General features: G+C 40.4%; 2 protein-coding genes across 2 annotated transcripts in view; one reads left to right on the forward strand and one right to left on the reverse strand.

Annotated features, from left to right (window-relative positions):
• IQCG (IQ motif containing G) overlaps positions 1-13519 on the reverse strand; it is a 39912-nt gene extending 26393 nt beyond the window's left edge. The window contains exons 1-6 of the mRNA XM_065876585.1: positions 13451-13519; positions 10973-11043; positions 9740-10007; positions 4783-5006; positions 3086-3214; positions 2064-2145 (exon numbers count right to left, since the gene is read on the reverse strand). Of these exons, the coding sequence (XP_065732657.1) occupies positions 2064-2145; positions 3086-3214; positions 4783-5006; positions 9740-10007; positions 10973-10980 (711 nt within the window). The 5' untranslated portion in view covers positions 10981-11043; positions 13451-13519. The remainder of the gene's footprint in view (positions 1-2063; positions 2146-3085; positions 3215-4782; positions 5007-9739; positions 10008-10972; positions 11044-13450) is intronic.
• Positions 13520-13842: 323 nt separating this feature from the next.
• RPL35A (ribosomal protein L35a) lies at positions 13843-17458 on the forward strand. The gene is made up of 5 exons (XM_065876561.1): positions 13843-13865; positions 14499-14543; positions 14754-14906; positions 15984-16128; positions 17383-17458. The coding sequence occupies exons 2-5, from the start codon at positions 14533-14535 to the stop codon at positions 17404-17406; spliced, it is 333 nt and encodes a 110-aa protein (XP_065732633.1). The 5' UTR covers positions 13843-13865; positions 14499-14532; the 3' UTR covers positions 17407-17458.
• Positions 17459-18954: the final 1496 nt, after the last annotated feature.

Raw genomic sequence — 18954 nt, forward strand, 5'->3', positions numbered from 1 at the left:
GGATGTGCAGGCTCAGCGGCCATGGCTCACGGGCCCAGCCGCTCCGCGGCATGTGGGATCTCCCAGGACCGGGGCACGAACCCGAGTCCCCTGCATCGGCAGGCGGACTCTCAACCACTGCGCCACCAGGGAAGCACTTGATAGCTGGTTTTTATTCAAGGTTTGCCTTGCATCTTCTAGTTCTGGTTTATCTACTCCTTTTCTGATGATCAAAATAGCTGAGTGATATTCTACTTTAGTTTTACTGTGTCTGAATGTAACAGCTGAGACTGTAATCCAAGAAGGTAAGTTTCACAACCTAGTACTACCTGTTGTCTGGAAAATTATGCTGTCAACAATATATTGATTTTTTTAAGTCTTTATTGAATTTGTTACAATATTGCTTCTGTTTCATGGTTTTTTGGTTTTTTTGGCTGCGAGGCATGTGGGATCCTAGCTCCGCCACCAGGGATCAAACCTGCACCCCCTGCATTCACAGGGGAAGTCTTAACCACTGGACCACCAGGGAAGTCCCCAACAATATAATTTAAAATGTTTAAAGAAAGAGAAAAACAGTGGCTGTGATAGTAGCAAAGGGGAGTTGATTGGCAGAGTGCCAACGCTGAGGTCTCTTTTGATACTATTTGGTTTGGAGCCTTAAAAGGACATTGATACAAATATCTTCTTTTTTAATAGTTAAGAAATAAAAGAGGAAGTTTTAAATAATGGTAGAACTTTTGAGGGAAAAAAGGCCAGGAAACCTCTGAAAAAGTCTATTCATTAGAGAGAAAACCTAAGTGCACACCAGTTTTAATGAAGCCTTTGCGGGGGAGGGTGGCGCAGAAATGGTTTTCAGGGGACTTCCCCGGTGGTCCAGTGGTAAAGAATCCACCTTCCAAAGCAGAGGACGCGGGTTGTCACATGCCGCAGGGCAACTAAGCCCGTGCGCCAGAACTACTGAGCCTGCGTGCCACAACTAGAGAGCCCACGTGCTGCAAACTACAGAGCCCACGCACTCTGGAGCCCTCACCCCACAACTAGAAAGAGAAAACCCGCATACCACAATTAGAGAGAAGCCCATGCACTGCAACAAAGATCCCTCATGCTGCAACTAAGACCCGATGCAGCCAAAAATAAATAAATAAAAATTTAAAAAGAAATGGCTTTCTAAAAATGTAGGCTATAAATAGAGGGTTAATAGGGTTAATGAAGTGAAAATCAATACCAAAGGTAGTTCAAAATTGATAATAGAAAATGAGAGATAATAGAACAAATAAACGGACCTTTAAGTCAGAAGACCTAAAGATAGTATCTCAGAAGAAAGGCTAGTGACCTTTTTTAGACAATTCTTCCGAATATATTTTTCAAATATTATTCTAACTTCTATGTAGGGAATGATGACGATTCCCTGATCGGAAGCATAAACTTGTCCAATTAGCTAGGCAGTGAAAAGCTGATGTTAGGCCATACTTTGTAACTTTCTAAACTGCTAATAGTGTTAGTCGTCCTAATGGTACTAATTGCTAACTGTCTAGGTTGTAGCCCAAACAGTGTTTTGCAAGTCACTTGCTTAAAACTCAGGATGCATTTTCTTATAGAGATTAGACATGAGGTTAGGCCCTAATGACCACAGAAGCTCAATAAATCCACTCTGTACTTGAAATATAATGCAAATGACATTATTAACCCTAACCATCAGGTGTAAGGAGGTATGTAATGTGCTTAATGTCCTACCTAGGACTATAGTCTCCCATCTGGGATCTTGGCATACAAGAGACTGCCTGAGACATGGTCTCCTGGAGGGAAGGAGTGGGTCATGTGGTTGGATCGGTTGGGAGGAGTAAGAACAGGCTTAGAGCTCCAGAGGGTTAGGGTCTCCCAGAGGTTGATTCCGGACATAATTGTACATTCCAGGCCAAACATCTAATTACTGTCTTTATATTTTTAATAGTTTAGGCACCCCAGGAGAAACAACAATTTCCTACACATAAGTTCTTTTTTTTTTTTTTTTTTGCTTGAGAAAGATGACTTCTGTTTAGCTGTTTTAGCTCAGTAACTTTTGGTGTTGCCCGGGTAGTTCTTACCTGTACTTCAGCTTGCCTTTCTCTTTTGACATTAAGTAGCTGTTTTTGAAGAGATTTTATCTTTTTTCTTCCATTTTTCTCCCTGGGAGAAATAAGAATACTTTGTGTTTAGAGTAGTGCTTCTCAAACGTTAGTGTGCACAGGGTTCGCCTAGAAGCTAAGAAAGGGATTCCTGGGCTCTACCCCAGAGATTCTCATTCACTTGGTCTGGGTTGGGGGCCCTGGAATTTGTTTCTCTACCGAGTTCCCAGGTGATGCTAATGGTGCTGGTCCATGGAGCAAACTTTCAGTAACACTTTAAAAAAAGACTGTGTTATATCTAAAACAGCTGCTGCTGAGAAAAGGCTAAGAAGAGGAAGAGGAAAAAGAAGACTCCTTTCTATTCTGAGCACTTCTCAATAACCTTATGTGGTAGTCTTTATCATTACCCCTATTTTACAGATGAGGAAAATGCATGTAGAATGCTGAGGTAACTTGCTGTGGAGGACATGAGAATGTTCCTCACCGACCTCCAAGTACAGGCAATGTAAGCAAGTAAGGGTCCCAGCTCTAGGCTCTGAACTCCTTCATTGTGTGTGCTAGAACAAGAGAAGCCACTGCCATGAGAAGCCCGTGCACTGCAATGAAGAGTAGCTCCTGCTCAACGCAACTAGAGAAAGCCCGTGAGCAGCAGTGAAGACCCAACGCAGTCAAAAATAAATAACTAAAATAAATAAATTTATAAAAAAAGCATGAACTTAACTAGACTCTTGAGATTGTCATTGCCAAAATAAACCATAGATTATGCACTACCCATTTATAGTACATATATTGTACTTTATATATTGTAGACACAGATAACTGAAGCCCAGAAATTGAGTTATGTTACCAGCAGAACTAGGAATAAAACCCAAATTTCTGACTTCTAGTTATCTTCATTCAAAAGCAAAAATTTGATTTGCTTTAGAAATCTAAGACTTCCAGTAAGAATTTTATAGAATTTTAAAATGCAGCAAAGCAAATAAAACTAAAATTACTCTGACCTGGCAATAATATTATAGAAATGCATTTTGTTTTCCCTCTCTTTGCCCAAAGCTTTCAGGAGACTGGTGAAAGTGCCTGAATCTTGCAACTCCTGCATGGTTTCTGTAATTACATCACTGAAAAATTGCCTGTAAGGAGAAACAAAAAAGATGAATCAATAAGATATATTTCCCTACATTCCCAAAGGGCTACAGAAATCACACAAGTTAAGACCCAGAAGGAACATCATAACTAAGTTATGGAATTGTTCTTGGAATGCAAAAATAGTTTAGTATTAGAAAACCTACTAATGGAATTCATCACATTAATAAAGACAAAAGGAGAAAAAAGCCATATGATCATCACATCATTTAAAAACAAACAACAGGGACTTCCCTGGTGGCGCAGTGGTTAAGAATCTGCCTGCCAATGCAGGGGACACGGGTTTGAGCCCTGGTCTGGGAAGATTCCACATGCTGCAGAGCGACTAAGCCCATGCGCCACAACTACTGAGCCTGCACTCTAGAGCCCATGAGCCACAACTACTGAGCCCACATGCCACAGCTACTGAAGCCTGCGTACCTAGAGCCTGTGCTCCACAAGGAGAAGCCACCGCAATGCAAAGCCCATGCACTGCAACAAAGAGTAGCCCCTGCTCACCACAACTAGAGAAAGACGGTGTGCAGCAACAAAGACCCAACACAGCCAAAAATAAATAAATAAATTTATTAAATAAATAAATGGGAATAATGATAGCAACTTTGCAACATTAATGTAAGGATTAGCAGGAAGGTTCAGCCAAATGCTTGACACAAATTGGTAGCTATTGTGGTACTTTATCCATTAGTAAGAGACAGACACTGTCAAAGTAGCCAAATTTTAAACTGCTTTAATCCTGAGGGTTTCTTAAAAGCAGTCTCAATTTCCATTGTCTCATTATTCAGTTTTTTGCTGTCAACTGGCTTGCTGACAAAGAAGCCTGTTAAGTTAAAAGAGGGTATAACCTTACGGTAAGAATTTTTGGTAAATAAGGGTTTGTAGCAATTACCCAGAGCCATTAGCCAAATCCAGCCTGTAGTCTATTTTTGAAAATAAGTTTTATTGGAATACAGCATTGCCCGTTTGTTTACATATCATCTATGGCTGCTTTCATGGGATAACAGCAGAGTTGAGTGGTTTCAACAGAGAGTTTATGTCCTGCAAAACCAAAAATATTTACTATTTGTCCCCTTACAGAAAAACTTGCTGACCCCTGCTTTAGGCCCTCACCAGAAGGCTTCTCATGGCGGTGGCTTCTCTTGTTGTGGAGCACGGGCTCTTGGAGTGCGGGCTTCAGTAGCTGTGGCACACGGGCTCAGCAGTTGTGGCTTGCGGGCTTAGTTGCTCCACGGCATGTGGGATCTTCCCAGACCAGGGCTCGAACCCAGGTCCCCTGCACTGGCTGGCAGATTCCTAACCACTGCACCACCAGGGAAGCCCCATTATTCTCATTTTTAAAAACTGTAAACAAAGGCTCAATAACTTGCCCAACCATACAGCCACCATACTTTCAACTGTACCACACTTGCCCTAGGTAGTCTGGCTAATCGTATTATCTGCAGTCACTCGGATACAATGACCAACCCATAAAAGAAGAGAGCAGTGAGCCACCCCGGACCCACTCTTCAGCCATCTAGAAATACATTATCACATTTCCAAATATGCTCTCGTTCCTTACCTATCAATCTGAATTTTCTTCAGTGTCTCTGTATTCATTATGATCTGCCTTGTAGGTTTTTTGAAGATAAGATCTTGCACTTTGTTAAACTGGCCTCCTTGTCTGATTTCTGGTAACTTGGGCTCTTCTTTATGTACGAATGGACTGGATATTTTTGAGGGTTTTGAGACCAGTGTAAGTTTTTCTAAGCTTTTTCCTTCTAAATTTATTTCTTTGTTATTCTTCTAAAAGCAATAAATGATGTTTCACGTTAAGACAGATTTTTAAAACATAAAGAAACAACGCTATATGAGGGCCTCTGCCTACATTTTGAACCTCTTATAATATTACCACCAGAAAATTACCCTTTTCTTCAGCCACATCAAACTACATGCTCTGCTGTTTTGTGTCCTCCTGACTTTATACAACGTTCCCACTCTCTGTCATTCCCCAACCTGGTAAACTTTATGACCAAAGGTAAAGTTCTCTGTGAAACATCTCTATTAGAAGACATTTACCATTTGTAATTATTTGTATAAATATCTCCATTAGATTGTAAATTCTATGAGGGAAGGGACAGTGTCTTAGAGATCTTGGTGCACCTCAAATTCTTTTCCGAACAAGATTGGATATTAAATAAATGTGGCCATCTTTATAATCCCATTGTTTAGAAGAATGTCTACAGTACAGTAAAGACTCAAATGTTCACTGAACACATGAATTTTAAATACAGTTGTCCCTTGGTATCTGTGGAGGACAGATACCCCCCGCCCCTCAAGGAGACCAAAATCCACAGATGCTGATGGCCCTTATATAAAATGGCATAGTATTTGTTTATAACCTATGCACATCCTCTCATGTACTTTAAATGATCTCTAGGTTACTTATAATAACTAATACAATGTAAATACTATGTAAATAGCTGCCAGCACACAGCAAATTCAAGTTTTGCTTTTTGGAACTTTCTGGAATTTTTTTCTGAATATTTTCGATCCATGGTTGCTTGAATCCGCAGATGTGGAACCCGCGGATATGGAGGGCCCACTGTATAAAGAGAGAGAAAAGAAAGGAGAATCATACCAAAGAGTAGGAGTTGATAGTATATTTAGTGGTGTGATACAGATTTCGAAGTTCATGTGGGGAATTTTCAAATCCAAACTTGAATACTAAGGGATAAGCATTACCATAGGAACAGGATATGTCTTTCAATTGATGATTCCTATTTAATCTGTGGCTAAAATCTTGAGCCAATGGGAAGCCATATAACACAGCAATTATGCTGTGCATATGGACTCTGAAACCAGACTTCCTTGTTTAAATCCTGGCCCTATCTGTTACTTTAAACAGATAAACCACATTGACTTTAGGCAACTATTTAACATCTCTATGCCTCCATCTTCCCATTGATAAAATAGGGATAATAACAGTACTTGCCCTCCGGTAGTTATTATGAGGATGGAAGGAAGGGAGGAAGGGAGGAAGGGAGGGAGGGAGGGAGGGGAGAAATAAGAGAGAAAGGGAGAAAGAAAAAGAAAGAAAGAAAGAAAAGAAAGAAACAAACAAAGAAAGTATTTAGAATAGTACACAGAACTATGCAAGTTCAGCATTTGATATGATTACTTAAATTCTTGTGCTGATCCTATGCACAGAAGAGTTTCATATGTATATTGATACTTAAAAGCCTAGGTCTGGGCTTCCCTGGTGGCACAGTGGTTGAGAGTCCGCCTGCTGATGCAGGGGACACAGGTTCGTGCCCCGGTCCGGGAAGATCCCACATGCCGCGGAGCGGCTGGGCCCACGAGCCATGGCCGCTGAGCCTGCGCGTCCGGAGCCTGTGCTCCACAACGGGAGAGGCCACAACAGTGAGAGGCCTGCATACTGCAAAAAAAAAAAAAAAAGCCTAGGTCTTCCTTAGCTAAACTTCAATTAGACCAGAAATGTTAAAAAAAAAAAAAAAAGAAAAAACAAAACTATCCATAAAAGTTAATAAACACAGACTCAACAGCATTTTTCCTTATATCAACCATAAGCAAAGATTCAGATCTGAGGAAAACATTTGTAGGCAAGTACAAAACAAAATGCTGCCTTAAATAAGAATTAAATTTTAAAATACTCCTTTAAATTAAAATTTATATGATTGACTACAAAGAGAACAGACGCCATAGAATTTCAACAGTTAAACTGAAACTTATCTGTACATAAGGAAAACGTTAAGTACATGGATGGTTATTACTCTAGATTTTGTCTAGGGAGGGAATGGGAAATGTAAGGCCTGGAAAGTTTGTTTTTTCTGATCACCCTAACCATTGTTCCTCTACCTTTGTGCTTGGGCATCTGGAAAAGGAAGAAAACGTGTTAAACAGCTTGATGTACTGATTACTAGAAATAAATATGCATTTTCAGAAGAGAACTTAAAGGAACTAGCTAAATATTCTGGTCCATTCACTTCCTTGTACAGTAGGGTATTAGATCCTAAGGGAAAAGATAAGAAAAACAGTATTCCGGGCAAGGGAGCTCTTTCCAAACTTTGGACCAATTACTCCCACTTCTGGTATATTTTTCATCATTCCATTCCATGATTCTAATGAATGAAAAACTCTCTGGAAATATCTTTAGCTATAAAAATGGTTGTGAAAGAGGGATAATGCTAACTAAATTTTCATCCCAGGGTTGTTATTGTAAGGCTCAACAATGTGAAGCTTTTGGAGAAAGAAAGCATTCACATTCATACTAAGGTTTTTAATTATATATCCTATGCCCTGTAGGGCAATGGTACTGTAAAAATTTATGAGTTAGAACAACTATAGTACTATAAGTAAAAAAACAAAAAGTTATTTTAAGGGTCACAATTTTTAAAAGTTATAGAACTAACATTGAGAAAGGGGCTTTTAAGCTGCTATTAATCAAAATAAGAGTACAAACCGTTACTCTTTATACTTCTATAAAATCATAAGTAGGGCCTCTGTTAAGTCAGAAAATTTTGTGGGTGAAGATCATAAACCAGAATAAAACTGCAAAAGTTTTGTTCTTTTGTTTACCGGAGTGGTGACCACTACTGAATGTTGTTTATAAATTTGGGTTTTTCCTTCTCTGTTGAGTTTCTATGATGGAAAATTACCCTTTTTTAAAGCCTGACAGTAAATATCATTGATAAAACTTTATCTTGTTAACTGAATATCTTCCCTCTTTATTTTTGATTCTTACTGAAGGAGACAATAGAAAGGAAACACTAGTCTCTTTTGTACTATTTGTTAACTAGTTTAATTTAAGAATTAGACTCATTTTAAAAGCATTGAAAAGCTTAGTTCTTGGGTTTCCAATATCTTTGCTTTTCATACGTTAATAAGGAAACTAATTCCTATAATACCCATTAATGTCTTAAAAGTACCTCAAAACTCATAGAATATTAGTATTAGAAGGGATCATTTAGTTAAAACTCCATCACACTACTGAAGCCCGCGTGCCTAGAGCCTGTGTTCCACAAGAGAAGCCACTGCAATGAGAAGCCCATGCACCGCAACAAAAAATAGCCCCTGCTTGCTGCTGGCTGCAACTAGGGAAAGCCCATTCACAGCAACGAAGATCCAACACAGCCAAAAAATAAATAAAATTTAAAAAAAACTCTATCACAATTTACAAATGAGAAAACTAAGACCAAGAAAGCGAAATGAATTGCCCATAGCACACAATTAAACAATAAAGGTCCCCAACTCCAAATCCAGTGTTCTATTAAAATTTTGTATAAACTTTTATAAAAGCTGTATAAACCCAGGTTATACATATAGTAATAATAATAACTTTAAAATCGTAAGGGCCGGGCTTCCCTGGTGGCGCAGTGGTTAAGAATCCGCCGGCCAATGCAGGGGACACAGGTTTGAGCCCTGGTCCGGGAAGATCCCACATGCCACGGAGCAGCAAAGCCCGTGCACCACAACTGCTGAGCCTGCGCTCTAGAGCCCGCAAGCCACAACTACTGAGCCCGCGTGCCACAACTACTGAAGCACGCACGCCTGGAGCCCATGCTCCGCAACCAGAGAAGCCACCGCAATAAAAAGCCCACGCACTACAACGAAGAGTAGCCACCGCTTGTCGCAACTAGAGAAAGCCTGCGCGCAGCAACAAAGACCCAATACAGCCAAAAATAAATAAAAATAAAATCAATTTAAAATCGTAAGGGGCAATTAAAGGGAAATTTAATTTTCTAGTCACAATACATATGGACTTCTTTTCTGTTAGACATGAAAATCAATTTACCCTCTCATTTTTATAGCAATTTTCATTTATCATAGAATCAGAAATAAGAATATATTCTGTACAAATTATGTAATGTAATTTTGTTAAACGTAATAAATATGTATTTATAAATTGTTTTTATTTTATATCTACAACCCAAGTTATTAAAACTTATAAGAGCTTAAGAATTCATAAAGATTTTGCTCACTACCAAGCTGAGTTTTTTGATAACTCAGTGGTCCTTTGAGGAGGAGTCCCTAACATCGTTGAAAATGTAATGGCTGACACAATGATGTGGCTGGATATTTAAAAAGGCAGATTGCAAGATATTTAGCAATAACAAAGTCATTTTAGATGAAAGCAATATTGACAGGGTCCAGTTGAATTTCCTCCTTCTAGTGTTCAGTTAGCTTTTAGCAGCTGAGAAATACAAGATAGGTAAGACAACACAATTACTTGTTCCATCTCCTCAGTATATATATTGTATTTATACTGATTTACCTATAGGCCTTTTAGAATAATGTCAATATATTGGAAGAAAAGGATATTCTAATTGGTAATGCACCTTGAGCTATGTCTATTTCACTCCATTAATTGAGAGTACATATCTCAGATAATTATTGTAGCGCTTTATCTGATATGAAGGTGCTATTTCCCAAGTTAAATTGAATGGCATAGGTACTGACAATGATGGAGAAATAAAAAGAAAAGAAAGCAAAAATTAAGTAATGCTGAATGTATATACCACGCTGATACTTTTTCCTTTTTCATACTGAACTGGCATGATATAGTTTAGAATAGAGAGCTGGTCTGTGGTGTCCTCCAGAACTGCAGAGATCCTCAGTACATCTAGAAAGGAGAGTGGCTCCATGACTTCTGGGATGATTTCTACGGCTGTTTCTTTGACTGTTTCTTCATTTTCTTCTACAGCAGTAGGTGGTTCACCTGTCACTGACACTCTCACCTCAGAATGCCAGATTTTTGGAGGAAGATTTGAGGCTTCCAGCTGACCTCTAAGAATGGAGGAAAAAATAAGTCAGCCACCAAATGTTTAAAAATTACTTAAACTCAGAAGCAGAGGCAGCATGTAGATTGGCTCCTACAGAGTCCATTTTGTCATATAATATAACCAAGATAATGAACAAAAGTAGTTTGCAGATGATTCTGCTAAATACCTCCCAGTAACATTCTGACCTTCCAAAGAAAAGCAACTTACTGGTTAATAAAGATATGTAGCCTGGGCTATTTGGCTATGCTTAACCAATTTGAACTTGGGCTAAAATAAACTTTTTTCTAGCAACATCTTTAGATGCCAACCAAAACTGTCTCATGGTTAGTGAAAAATAGAACGTAGTAGCCATTCTCCAAGATGGACCATATGATTCTCACCTTCTTGTACTCTTGCCCTTTGGTAGTCTTCCCCACATTGAATAGGACTAACCTATGTAACCAAAAGAATATTGTGGTTTCCAAGGCTAGGTGAATTTGAGACATTAAAGCTTCTCCATTATTCTCTCATATCTCTCACTCTGTGGGGATCTAGATGTCTTGTCACAAGGACACTTAAGGAGCCCTGTGAAAAGGTTCATGAGGGTGAGGAACTAAGGCCTCTTGCCAACAGCTAGCATCAACTTGCCAGCTCTGTAAATGAAACATCTTGGAAGTGGATCCTCTAGCCCCAGTCAACTCTTCAGATGATTGGCCAACTTTGACTTATGAGAAATCCCCAGACAGAACCATACAGTTAAGCTGCCCCCAAATTCTTAAACCATCCAACCAAGCTACGCCTAAATTCCTGACCCACAGAAATTGTGTGAAATAATAAATGTTTATATTTTAAATCACTAAGTTTTGGGGTAATTTGTTACACAGCCATAGGTAAACAATACATGGAAATTTAACATAAGGTATTTCATATATATATATTTTTATATATATATACATATGAATATATAATAAATTGGAATTTGTAACATACTCTTCCATTCTTCTTGAGTTAGTTTTGTTAACCTCCTTGGTACATTTATAATCTCACAAAAATGCAGTCACCTAAAGTGGGAAGAAAACATTGAGATTAGTTTAAGGGAATGTTGAATGACATTTAAGTTATTTCTATACTCTTCCATTAAGAGAAAAAGAATTACAAGTGCTGTGGCTTATCCCCCCTTTTGGCTTAGCAGAGCGGTCCCGGAGATGGAAGAACCACTGCCACCGTGTGGCACAGGTGTATTAAGTAGTCAGCTTAATTATTGGCAGATAAATATAATCTTCGAGTTTCTTAAGGTAAATTAGTGTCCAGCATGGCTTTTGTATGTTTTTTAATTATATTCTGAGTATTAATTGGTAATCTTTATATAACAAATTTACTTTTCTGTTATTCTGATTACTAAAATATTTAATTTGATGGCTCCATTTCCCTGATCTGCCAGATTAACAGAATTTATTGCACCCAGACTGAGTGCAATCAGACTGAGATCACACTTAGAAAAACTATATTTATCCTGAAAATCAGTTTAACACTGCTGTTAAGATGTTACCCTTCCTCAGTAAACCAAAGTCCTTTCTGCTTAAATAAGCTTTACAATGAGCACACCCTATGGAGATTCTTGTTCTATACTGAATGAATAATGAATGGTAAGTTTCCAGTGTGATTTTGTCCACAGTAAAGTGATCGTGAGGAGGGCGGTTACAAGTATGTCTCATGCAACAAACATCTTATATGCAAAAATTAAAGAATTTTTATGTAAACTGAAAAAAAGATACTCCAAACTAGCCAAATTTTCTGGTTCAAGGACAGTCTTAGGAGGAAATAGCATGGTGTTAAGATTTTGGTTTTTTGCTGTGTTGTTGTTTCTTTATTTTTCCATTTTTTAGGCCTGGGGCATAGGTAAGTGTGCCTCACATAGGTAAGATGGGACTATGCTTATGTAGAATCCAGTGCTTTCGTTCTGTTATGGCTTCTCATTCCTCAATACTAGAAACTCAGGAGTCATTTCTGCTTCCTTCCTGCCATCCTGACATCAGCATTCCCCCAATTCAAACCACCATGAGGTCCTGTGGATTTTACCTTCAATTTCCATCTCCCCCAACACCATGCTGAATATAGCTGTTGTTTCTTGCCTGAACTACTCTAACAGCTTCCAAATTTTTTAAAATTAATTATTTTTGGTTGCATTGGGTCTTTCTCTAGTTGCAGAGAGAAGGGGCTAGTTTTCGTTGCAGTGTGCGGGCTTCTCATTGCAGTGGCTTCTCTTGTTGCAGAGCATGGGCTCTAGGCGCACGGGCTTCAGTTGTTGTGGTGTGCAGGCTCACTAGTTGCGGCGCACGGGCTTCGTTGCTCTGCGGCATGTGGGATCTTCCCAGACCAGGGCTCGAACCCGTGTCCCCTGCATTGGCAGGCCGATCTTAACCACTGTGCCACTAGGGAAGCCCCACAGCTTCCAAATTAAAAGTGATCTTTTTGAAATGAAGAACTCATCTTTTAAATTTGAAAATCTCATCATGTCTCTCCTTAGAACCCTTCAATGGTTTCTCACTAACTTGGGGAAAAAAGTAAAATTCTTAACTTGGACCATAGGGCCTGCATGATCTGGGCTCCTCGGTTCCTCTCCAGATCCATCTGGCACTGCCCTTTTATTGCTCTCATGGTTCCAGCTTCAATGGGCTTCTTTCTCCTATGGAATCATGCTCCCTTCCAACTCAGGGTCTTTGCATATGCTATTCTTTCAAGTTGAACGACTCTTCCCCTCACCTCTTCACCACTGGTCCATCAGGTACTAGCTTAAATCAGTGGCATATTTCTAGGTATCTGCCATTTGCCCCATCTGGAGCCAATCTCCAGAGAGAAAATTTTTTCTCACATTACCTTCTAATGTGCCATATATTTTACTCGCTCATTGTCTTGCTCCGCCTACTAGGATGTAAGCTCCATGAGGGCAGAGCTTTCTGTTGTTCTGTTTACTGAAGCCTCCTCCGAGCCAAGAACAAAATTTCGTACATGGTAGTCAGTCATTCAACAAACTGCTGACAAAAGGAATGAATCCATAGGGCAACACATAAATGTGCAATAGTTAGGAAATGTAAATCTTTCACGTCCACTAAGCTATCCCATTCTAGTCTACGAATATTAACTGAAGACCTATGGCACGTGACCACGGTGCTGCGCGCCGCCAGAGTTTGGCAGCTGAATGACTTCTTAAAAGGCAACAAAGCCTTTTCAGGACAGTGCTGTTCACCCTCGGAGTCAAAATGAAGACTGGCGGTAAGAACTTAAGTCATTTCTGGAAAGAGATAAAGGAGTAGAAGGAGGAAAGGAGTAAGGGGGTGGTGGGGGACAAAAGATAAAGAGAAGGAAGAGCTCTCTTCTCCTGCCTTTGTGTTCGCAGTCTTTCTCTTCCTGGCTAGGATCCAAGAGTTTCCGTTCGCCCTACTGCTATGTGGTAAGAAGGAAAGATACCCACTTGTTGGCGAATCAAATCTGGGGTATTCGAGGCGGGGGTAGTCCTCCAGTCGGGCTTCACTTTTCCCGCTACAGCACCCGACGCCGCCGGAACCAAGCTAAGGTGTTTCTATGGCAACGCAGAGCTTTGGAGGACCTGTTCTTCTCCTTTAGCTGGCTACCATTTTGCCTCCCTCTGTTCCAAAGTATATAGTACATGTTGCAGTTTACAAAGATAAAAGGACTTAGGGAAAGAATTGTACGAGTGCTCTTGAACGTGGCTTATTTCAGTCAGAAGACGATTTCTGAAGCTTATTTTTTTGGCGGTGGCGGGAGATACCTAAATGGGGGGGCGGGGCGGAGAGGTGTTTACCCACGAGGCCACGCGGCGGGGCCTTCTGTTTCTTTTTCAGCCATCTTGGACCCTGTGGAGGTGTGTGGCGTTTCCGCGGCTGAACTTTGGGGGCAAATAAGTGGGGTCGGCTCGGCTATATTCTTCTCATGAGATGCTGGTGCGGCTCCGAGGCTCTACCAGCTAATGATTTCTATGGATTCCAGCAACAGGGAGGACAGGATGGAGGAGATACGGGAGTGATGGTGCTGGTCCCCTGACCTCCGAGAATGGGTGCTCCGGTAACTGGAGTTGCTTGCGGTCCCTAGCGGAGTAAAATATAAAATAGATGCATTTTGTCTGGCATCAGTGGCACTTTTAGGCAGGGTTCTTTGTTCATTTACTCCCACCTCAAACCTGGCTTTGCCTGTTTACTGTGTCTTTCCTTAGCTTTTCTTTCCCATTCAGTGTTTAAAAGTCTTGTTCTCTGCGTGCTTCTCTGGCTCGTTGATCTTTTTTTCCCCCATGATCGTGGCGTGAACTTTTTTAAGGCTTTCTTTTGGGGTTTCTAGGAGTTACTTCCTGTAGTGTACTGTCTTGCTACTTTAGGTTTTGTCTTCCTTTTGGAATTTGCTTAGTTATCAGGTATTCTCTGAGTTTGGGGCGCTATTCCAGAGGAGACTAGGTGGGAAACGCGCGTTGCAAGATTTTAAACTGATTTATTTTTGTTTTAAGGCCTGCTGGGAACAGGACTTCTAAAACGACAAATATGTCTGGAAGGTATGCGTTTTAACTATCATTGCTTTGTACTTGTAGTTTATTAGGCGTGAGCCTACATGTGAGTTTAAAACTGGTGGGGAAAAAATTTAGATGTTTGCTATATAGGTAACTTATAGGTGGTTGTCATTACAAGCCAAATCATACCTGTGGTTTGTTGAAGTTAAGCGAGATCTTTTAACAGCTTATGATTAACAGTATATTTTGTCTTAGGCTGTGGTCCAAGGCCATTTTTGCTGGCTATAAGCGGGGTCTACGGAACCAGAGGGAGCACACAGCTCTCCTGAAAATTGAAGGTGTATATGCTCGAGATGAAACTGAATTCTATCTAGGCAAGAGATGTGCTTACGTGTACAAAGCAAAGAAGTAAGTTGATAGTATTGTGCTTTTTGAGTTTTCACTTGATTGGTCTCATTTGAAGTTAGTTAAGTAAATGGTACTGTTGTGGTTTCTACTTTGGGAGTTCAAGGAAATTCATGGTTAGTGTTGGATATAGGTGTCTTCTGTACTTAGGAAAATTACAGCTATTGTTTTAAGGAAGGCGTCAGGTCCTTATATTATGATCTTAAGGTTTTATAGAGCATTTTTCATATCGCTTAATTCATTTTGTTGATCTCTTGAAGTTACAATTTTTATAGATGTTTAAAGATGTTATCTCTAGAGCATTGGTTCTTAAACCCATTCCAGATCCATTAAAATCTCTGGGATAGAGGTGGGGGCGGGGGTGGAAGCAATGGGTAGACTATTGTGTATTTAAATTGTTTTTAAAGGATCTTTGGGAACATGTTTTCATCTCCCCCACCCCCCTTTCCTCCTGCAACCAGAGTGATCCTTTAAATTTTTTAATTTTTTTCCCACGCGTGGTTTACAGGATCTTAGTTCCCTGACCAGGGATTGAACCCGGGCCCTTGGCAGTGAAAGCGTGGAGTCTTAATCACTGGACCACCAGGGATTTCCCAATCCTTTAAAATTATAAGTCAAATCATCTGTACATTGCTCAAATTCCAACTCTTCCCCATCTCATTTAGTAAAAGCTAAAGTCATTAAGGAGCTTCTAAGACCGTATGCATTCAGGGCTCCCTCTGTCCTCTCTTAACCTAGCTAGGATTCATCTCTTGGCATCGTTTGCCTTTCCACAAGCCAGGGACACAACCTCAGTTTTTAACACAAGCTGTTCCCTTACCTTCGAGTCTTTTTTCTGGTGTTAGCTTCTTAGTAAGGCCTTCCCTGGCTATTTAAAATTAAAAACAAGTTCCTCTCTCCCTACACTCAAAATGTCCTCACATTTCTTGTCCCCCCCTTCCCTGCCCCCTCCGCATATTACAGCTATTACCGTTTAAACTAGGGTTGAGGGCGACTGGTCTAGAAGTCACCTTGATTTTGTACCACACTATACTGGTTGTCTGGGTTCTCATGCCTTTTTTAATCTTCTTTTAAAATCAGCAACACAGTAACTCCTGGTGGAAAACCTAACAAAACCAGAGTAATCTGGGGAAAGATAACTCGTGCTCATGGAAACAGTGGCATGGTTCGTGCCAAATTCCGAAGCAACCTTCCTGCTAAGGCCATTGGACACAGAATCCGTGTGGTAAGTACATTATTAGCAGTGTGGCACCTTTTGAATCAAACTAAGCTCACGGTGTTTGGCTTTGACTACTAAGGACTATTGTGATTATAAAATGTCACCAATAGATCATGCCGTAAAATTAGGGGCTACTGTGTAAATGTATTATGGAACATTTTCTTGGTATTATAAGAAAAGTGAAGGCAAAGGGTTCAAATGGATTGTGCCTAGATTTCAGGTAATTGCTAAAGCTGCCTGGGGGTGGTGGGGAATAGCACAGTTGACCCTTGAACAACGCAGAGGTTAGGGGCACTGTGAGAAATCCACGTACAGCTTTACAGTTGGCCTCTTCATCTGTGGATTCAGTCAGCTGCGGATTGTGCAGTATGTATTTACTGAAAAAAAATCTGGGTATATAAGTGGACCCACACAGTTCAAACTTGTGTTGTTCGAGGGTCACCTATTTAAATGAACAATTTTATGGCAAATATATTTATTGGGTTCTAAAGTAATTGCTAGAAAATAAAAATTCAACATACCTTTTCCTGCCATAATTAATATTTCCGATCTCTTCATCATGACAGTCTTGTTCAAATAGGTATTAGTTTTATTTTATAGAGGAAAACCAATGCTCATGTCCCAGGACTTCAGCTCCAGATTCTGTGATATTTTTAACAGGATAGCTCCTGTTTTCTTCGGTTAGGATCTATTTTTATTTTATTTTATTTTATTTTATTTTGTGGTACACGGGCCTCTCACTGTTGTGGCCTCTCCCTTTGCGGAGCACAGGCTCCCGACGCGCAGGCTCAGCGGCCATGGCTCACGGGCCTCGCCGCTCCGCGGTATGTGGGATCTTCCCGGACTGGGGCATGAACCCTTGTCCCCTGCATCGGCAGGCGGACTCTCAACCACTGCGCCACCAGGGAAGCCCTAGGATCTATTTTTAATAGACATGGCTACATCCTTGGGGTCACAGGGTACTTTAGAACCCTGCTGAGCAGTTGAGATTTCTCATCAGAGGAGGTTTTTACTATCGTTAGAGGAAGCAAAATAAAATGGACTCTCAGGTTCCCAGTACTGGTTCTTAGTTAAAGAATGTTCACCTAGAAACTGAAGGCTCTAAAAATTTAGTTCCCTTCCCAGTAGGCTATAAGTCATTGGGTGCCTTTCAGAGATGGGTAATGGGACAATGGGAGATTTATTCATGTTGTGGTATTCAGTAACTGTTTGTATATAACATGCACTTAATGACATTATGTTCTTTCCCCTCCCCACCAGATGCTGTACCCTTCAAGGATTTAAACTTACTGAAAAGTAAATAAAGTGTGGATTTGTTCCCTTGTATTTTTGTTAACACGGCTTAAAAAATTCTTTGCCCTGAATTCAATTGCGAAGTGCTTAAATGGTGGTGGTTATCGGGCATTTTCAGAGTATACCGGAGCCCAGAGAATATGGCAATTACAGAGATTTAGACAACAGGAGGGTTTTGATGAGGATAGGATGTATCTTAATATAAGACCTTAAATGTTGGGGGGAAGGTTACAAGTAAGCTTTATTTGGGGACGGTGGAAAGGAGTATCTTGGAAGGTTTACAGTGATTGAATGCTGGAATCTAGCCTATGAAAAGTTTTGGACAAGTGGAGATACCCGCAGGAAGGATAGAAGTCAGTTTTTAGCCAGTATTGATATACACCATGAAATTTTTCCAGATTTCCACATCAAATGGATCTATAACTTTTCCCCTTATTTCAGCTGTGGTACTGGTAACTACCTCCCTCATTAAATTGAAAGAAACTGAAAATATCTTACCTTCCTAAAGTACCTTGTAGTAGCATGCACTTGCTTAATATAGATTGGTTGGGAAACTTGGGGCTTAAAAATGGTAGTTGGGAGAAATTTGAATGAGGATTATATTGATGGTATTTGGCAGCTCATTTAGATGAGATATCCTTGGGATTTGTGACTGGACAAAGCATCCAGTATATAACACTTGACTGGGAATAATGTCTAAGTTGAAAGTGTCCCTAAATTGCCACATACCTTAAAAAATCTTGGTGGGGGGTGGTCAGGATTGCCCAGGCAGGGTTGCTGTCCTTTACTCCATGTTTTAATAGTAAAGTGCAGGATTGAGACATTTTGGCATGATACAAAGGCAACTAAGCAGGGCTGCAGAATATTTTAAATCTCAGAATGTGCTGAATACAAGTTTGAACCAAGGCATCAGTTCGAGTATGGTGGATTTAGGTGTTTGATGCAGTAGCAGGTACTCCTTTTATTAACCAACAGATCTTGACATTCCATTGAAAATACCAACAGAAAACTGGGAGTTTACCAAACAGCACCCCTTTTAACAGATTTTAATTGTATTTGTTTTCTCTTAAGAAGCAGATTCTAAAAAATGATTAGCATGAAGGCACGCAGCAGTTCTACGGTTTGCTTAGTTTAATGGTGGCCCTGAGGCCAAAATTGCTGTTGGAAGTCACCGAAAAGGGGCTTGTGTTTGTACTGCCAGTCTTATTTGTCTGGCAGCAACCCTCGGGAGCCATGGCCTCAAGACAAATGAGGTGGATGGTAAGGAGAAGCAGCTTGGAGTCATTGGTCAATTATGCTCTCTTCGTGGGATCTAAGCAGTTCATTTCATGGCCCCACAACTTGAAATTTGGTTAGGGGACTTCGCTGATGGTCCAGTGGTAAAGAATACACCTACCAATGTAGGGGATGCAGGTTAGATCCCTGGTCGCGGAACTAAGATCACATGCCGCGGGGCAAGTAAGCTCACGTGCCACGACTAGAGAGAAGCCCGTGCACCACAAGGAAGAGCCCGCACTAAGACCCGACACAACCAAAAGA

Source organism: Phocoena phocoena, chromosome 4, assembly GCF_963924675.1.
Source record: "Phocoena phocoena chromosome 4, mPhoPho1.1, whole genome shotgun sequence".
In the NCBI taxonomy this organism is placed as follows: Eukaryota; Metazoa; Chordata; class Mammalia; order Artiodactyla; family Phocoenidae; genus Phocoena; species Phocoena phocoena.

Coding starts and splice junctions, on each gene's coding strand:
- RPL35A (XM_065876561.1), top strand. Junction 14,907..15,983: donor TACGTGTACAAAGCAAAGAA/GTAAGTTGATAG, acceptor TTTTAAAATCAG/CAACACAGTAACTCCTGGTG. Junction 16,129..17,382: donor TTGGACACAGAATCCGTGTG/GTAAGTACATTA, acceptor CCTCCCCACCAG/ATGCTGTACCCTTCAAGGAT.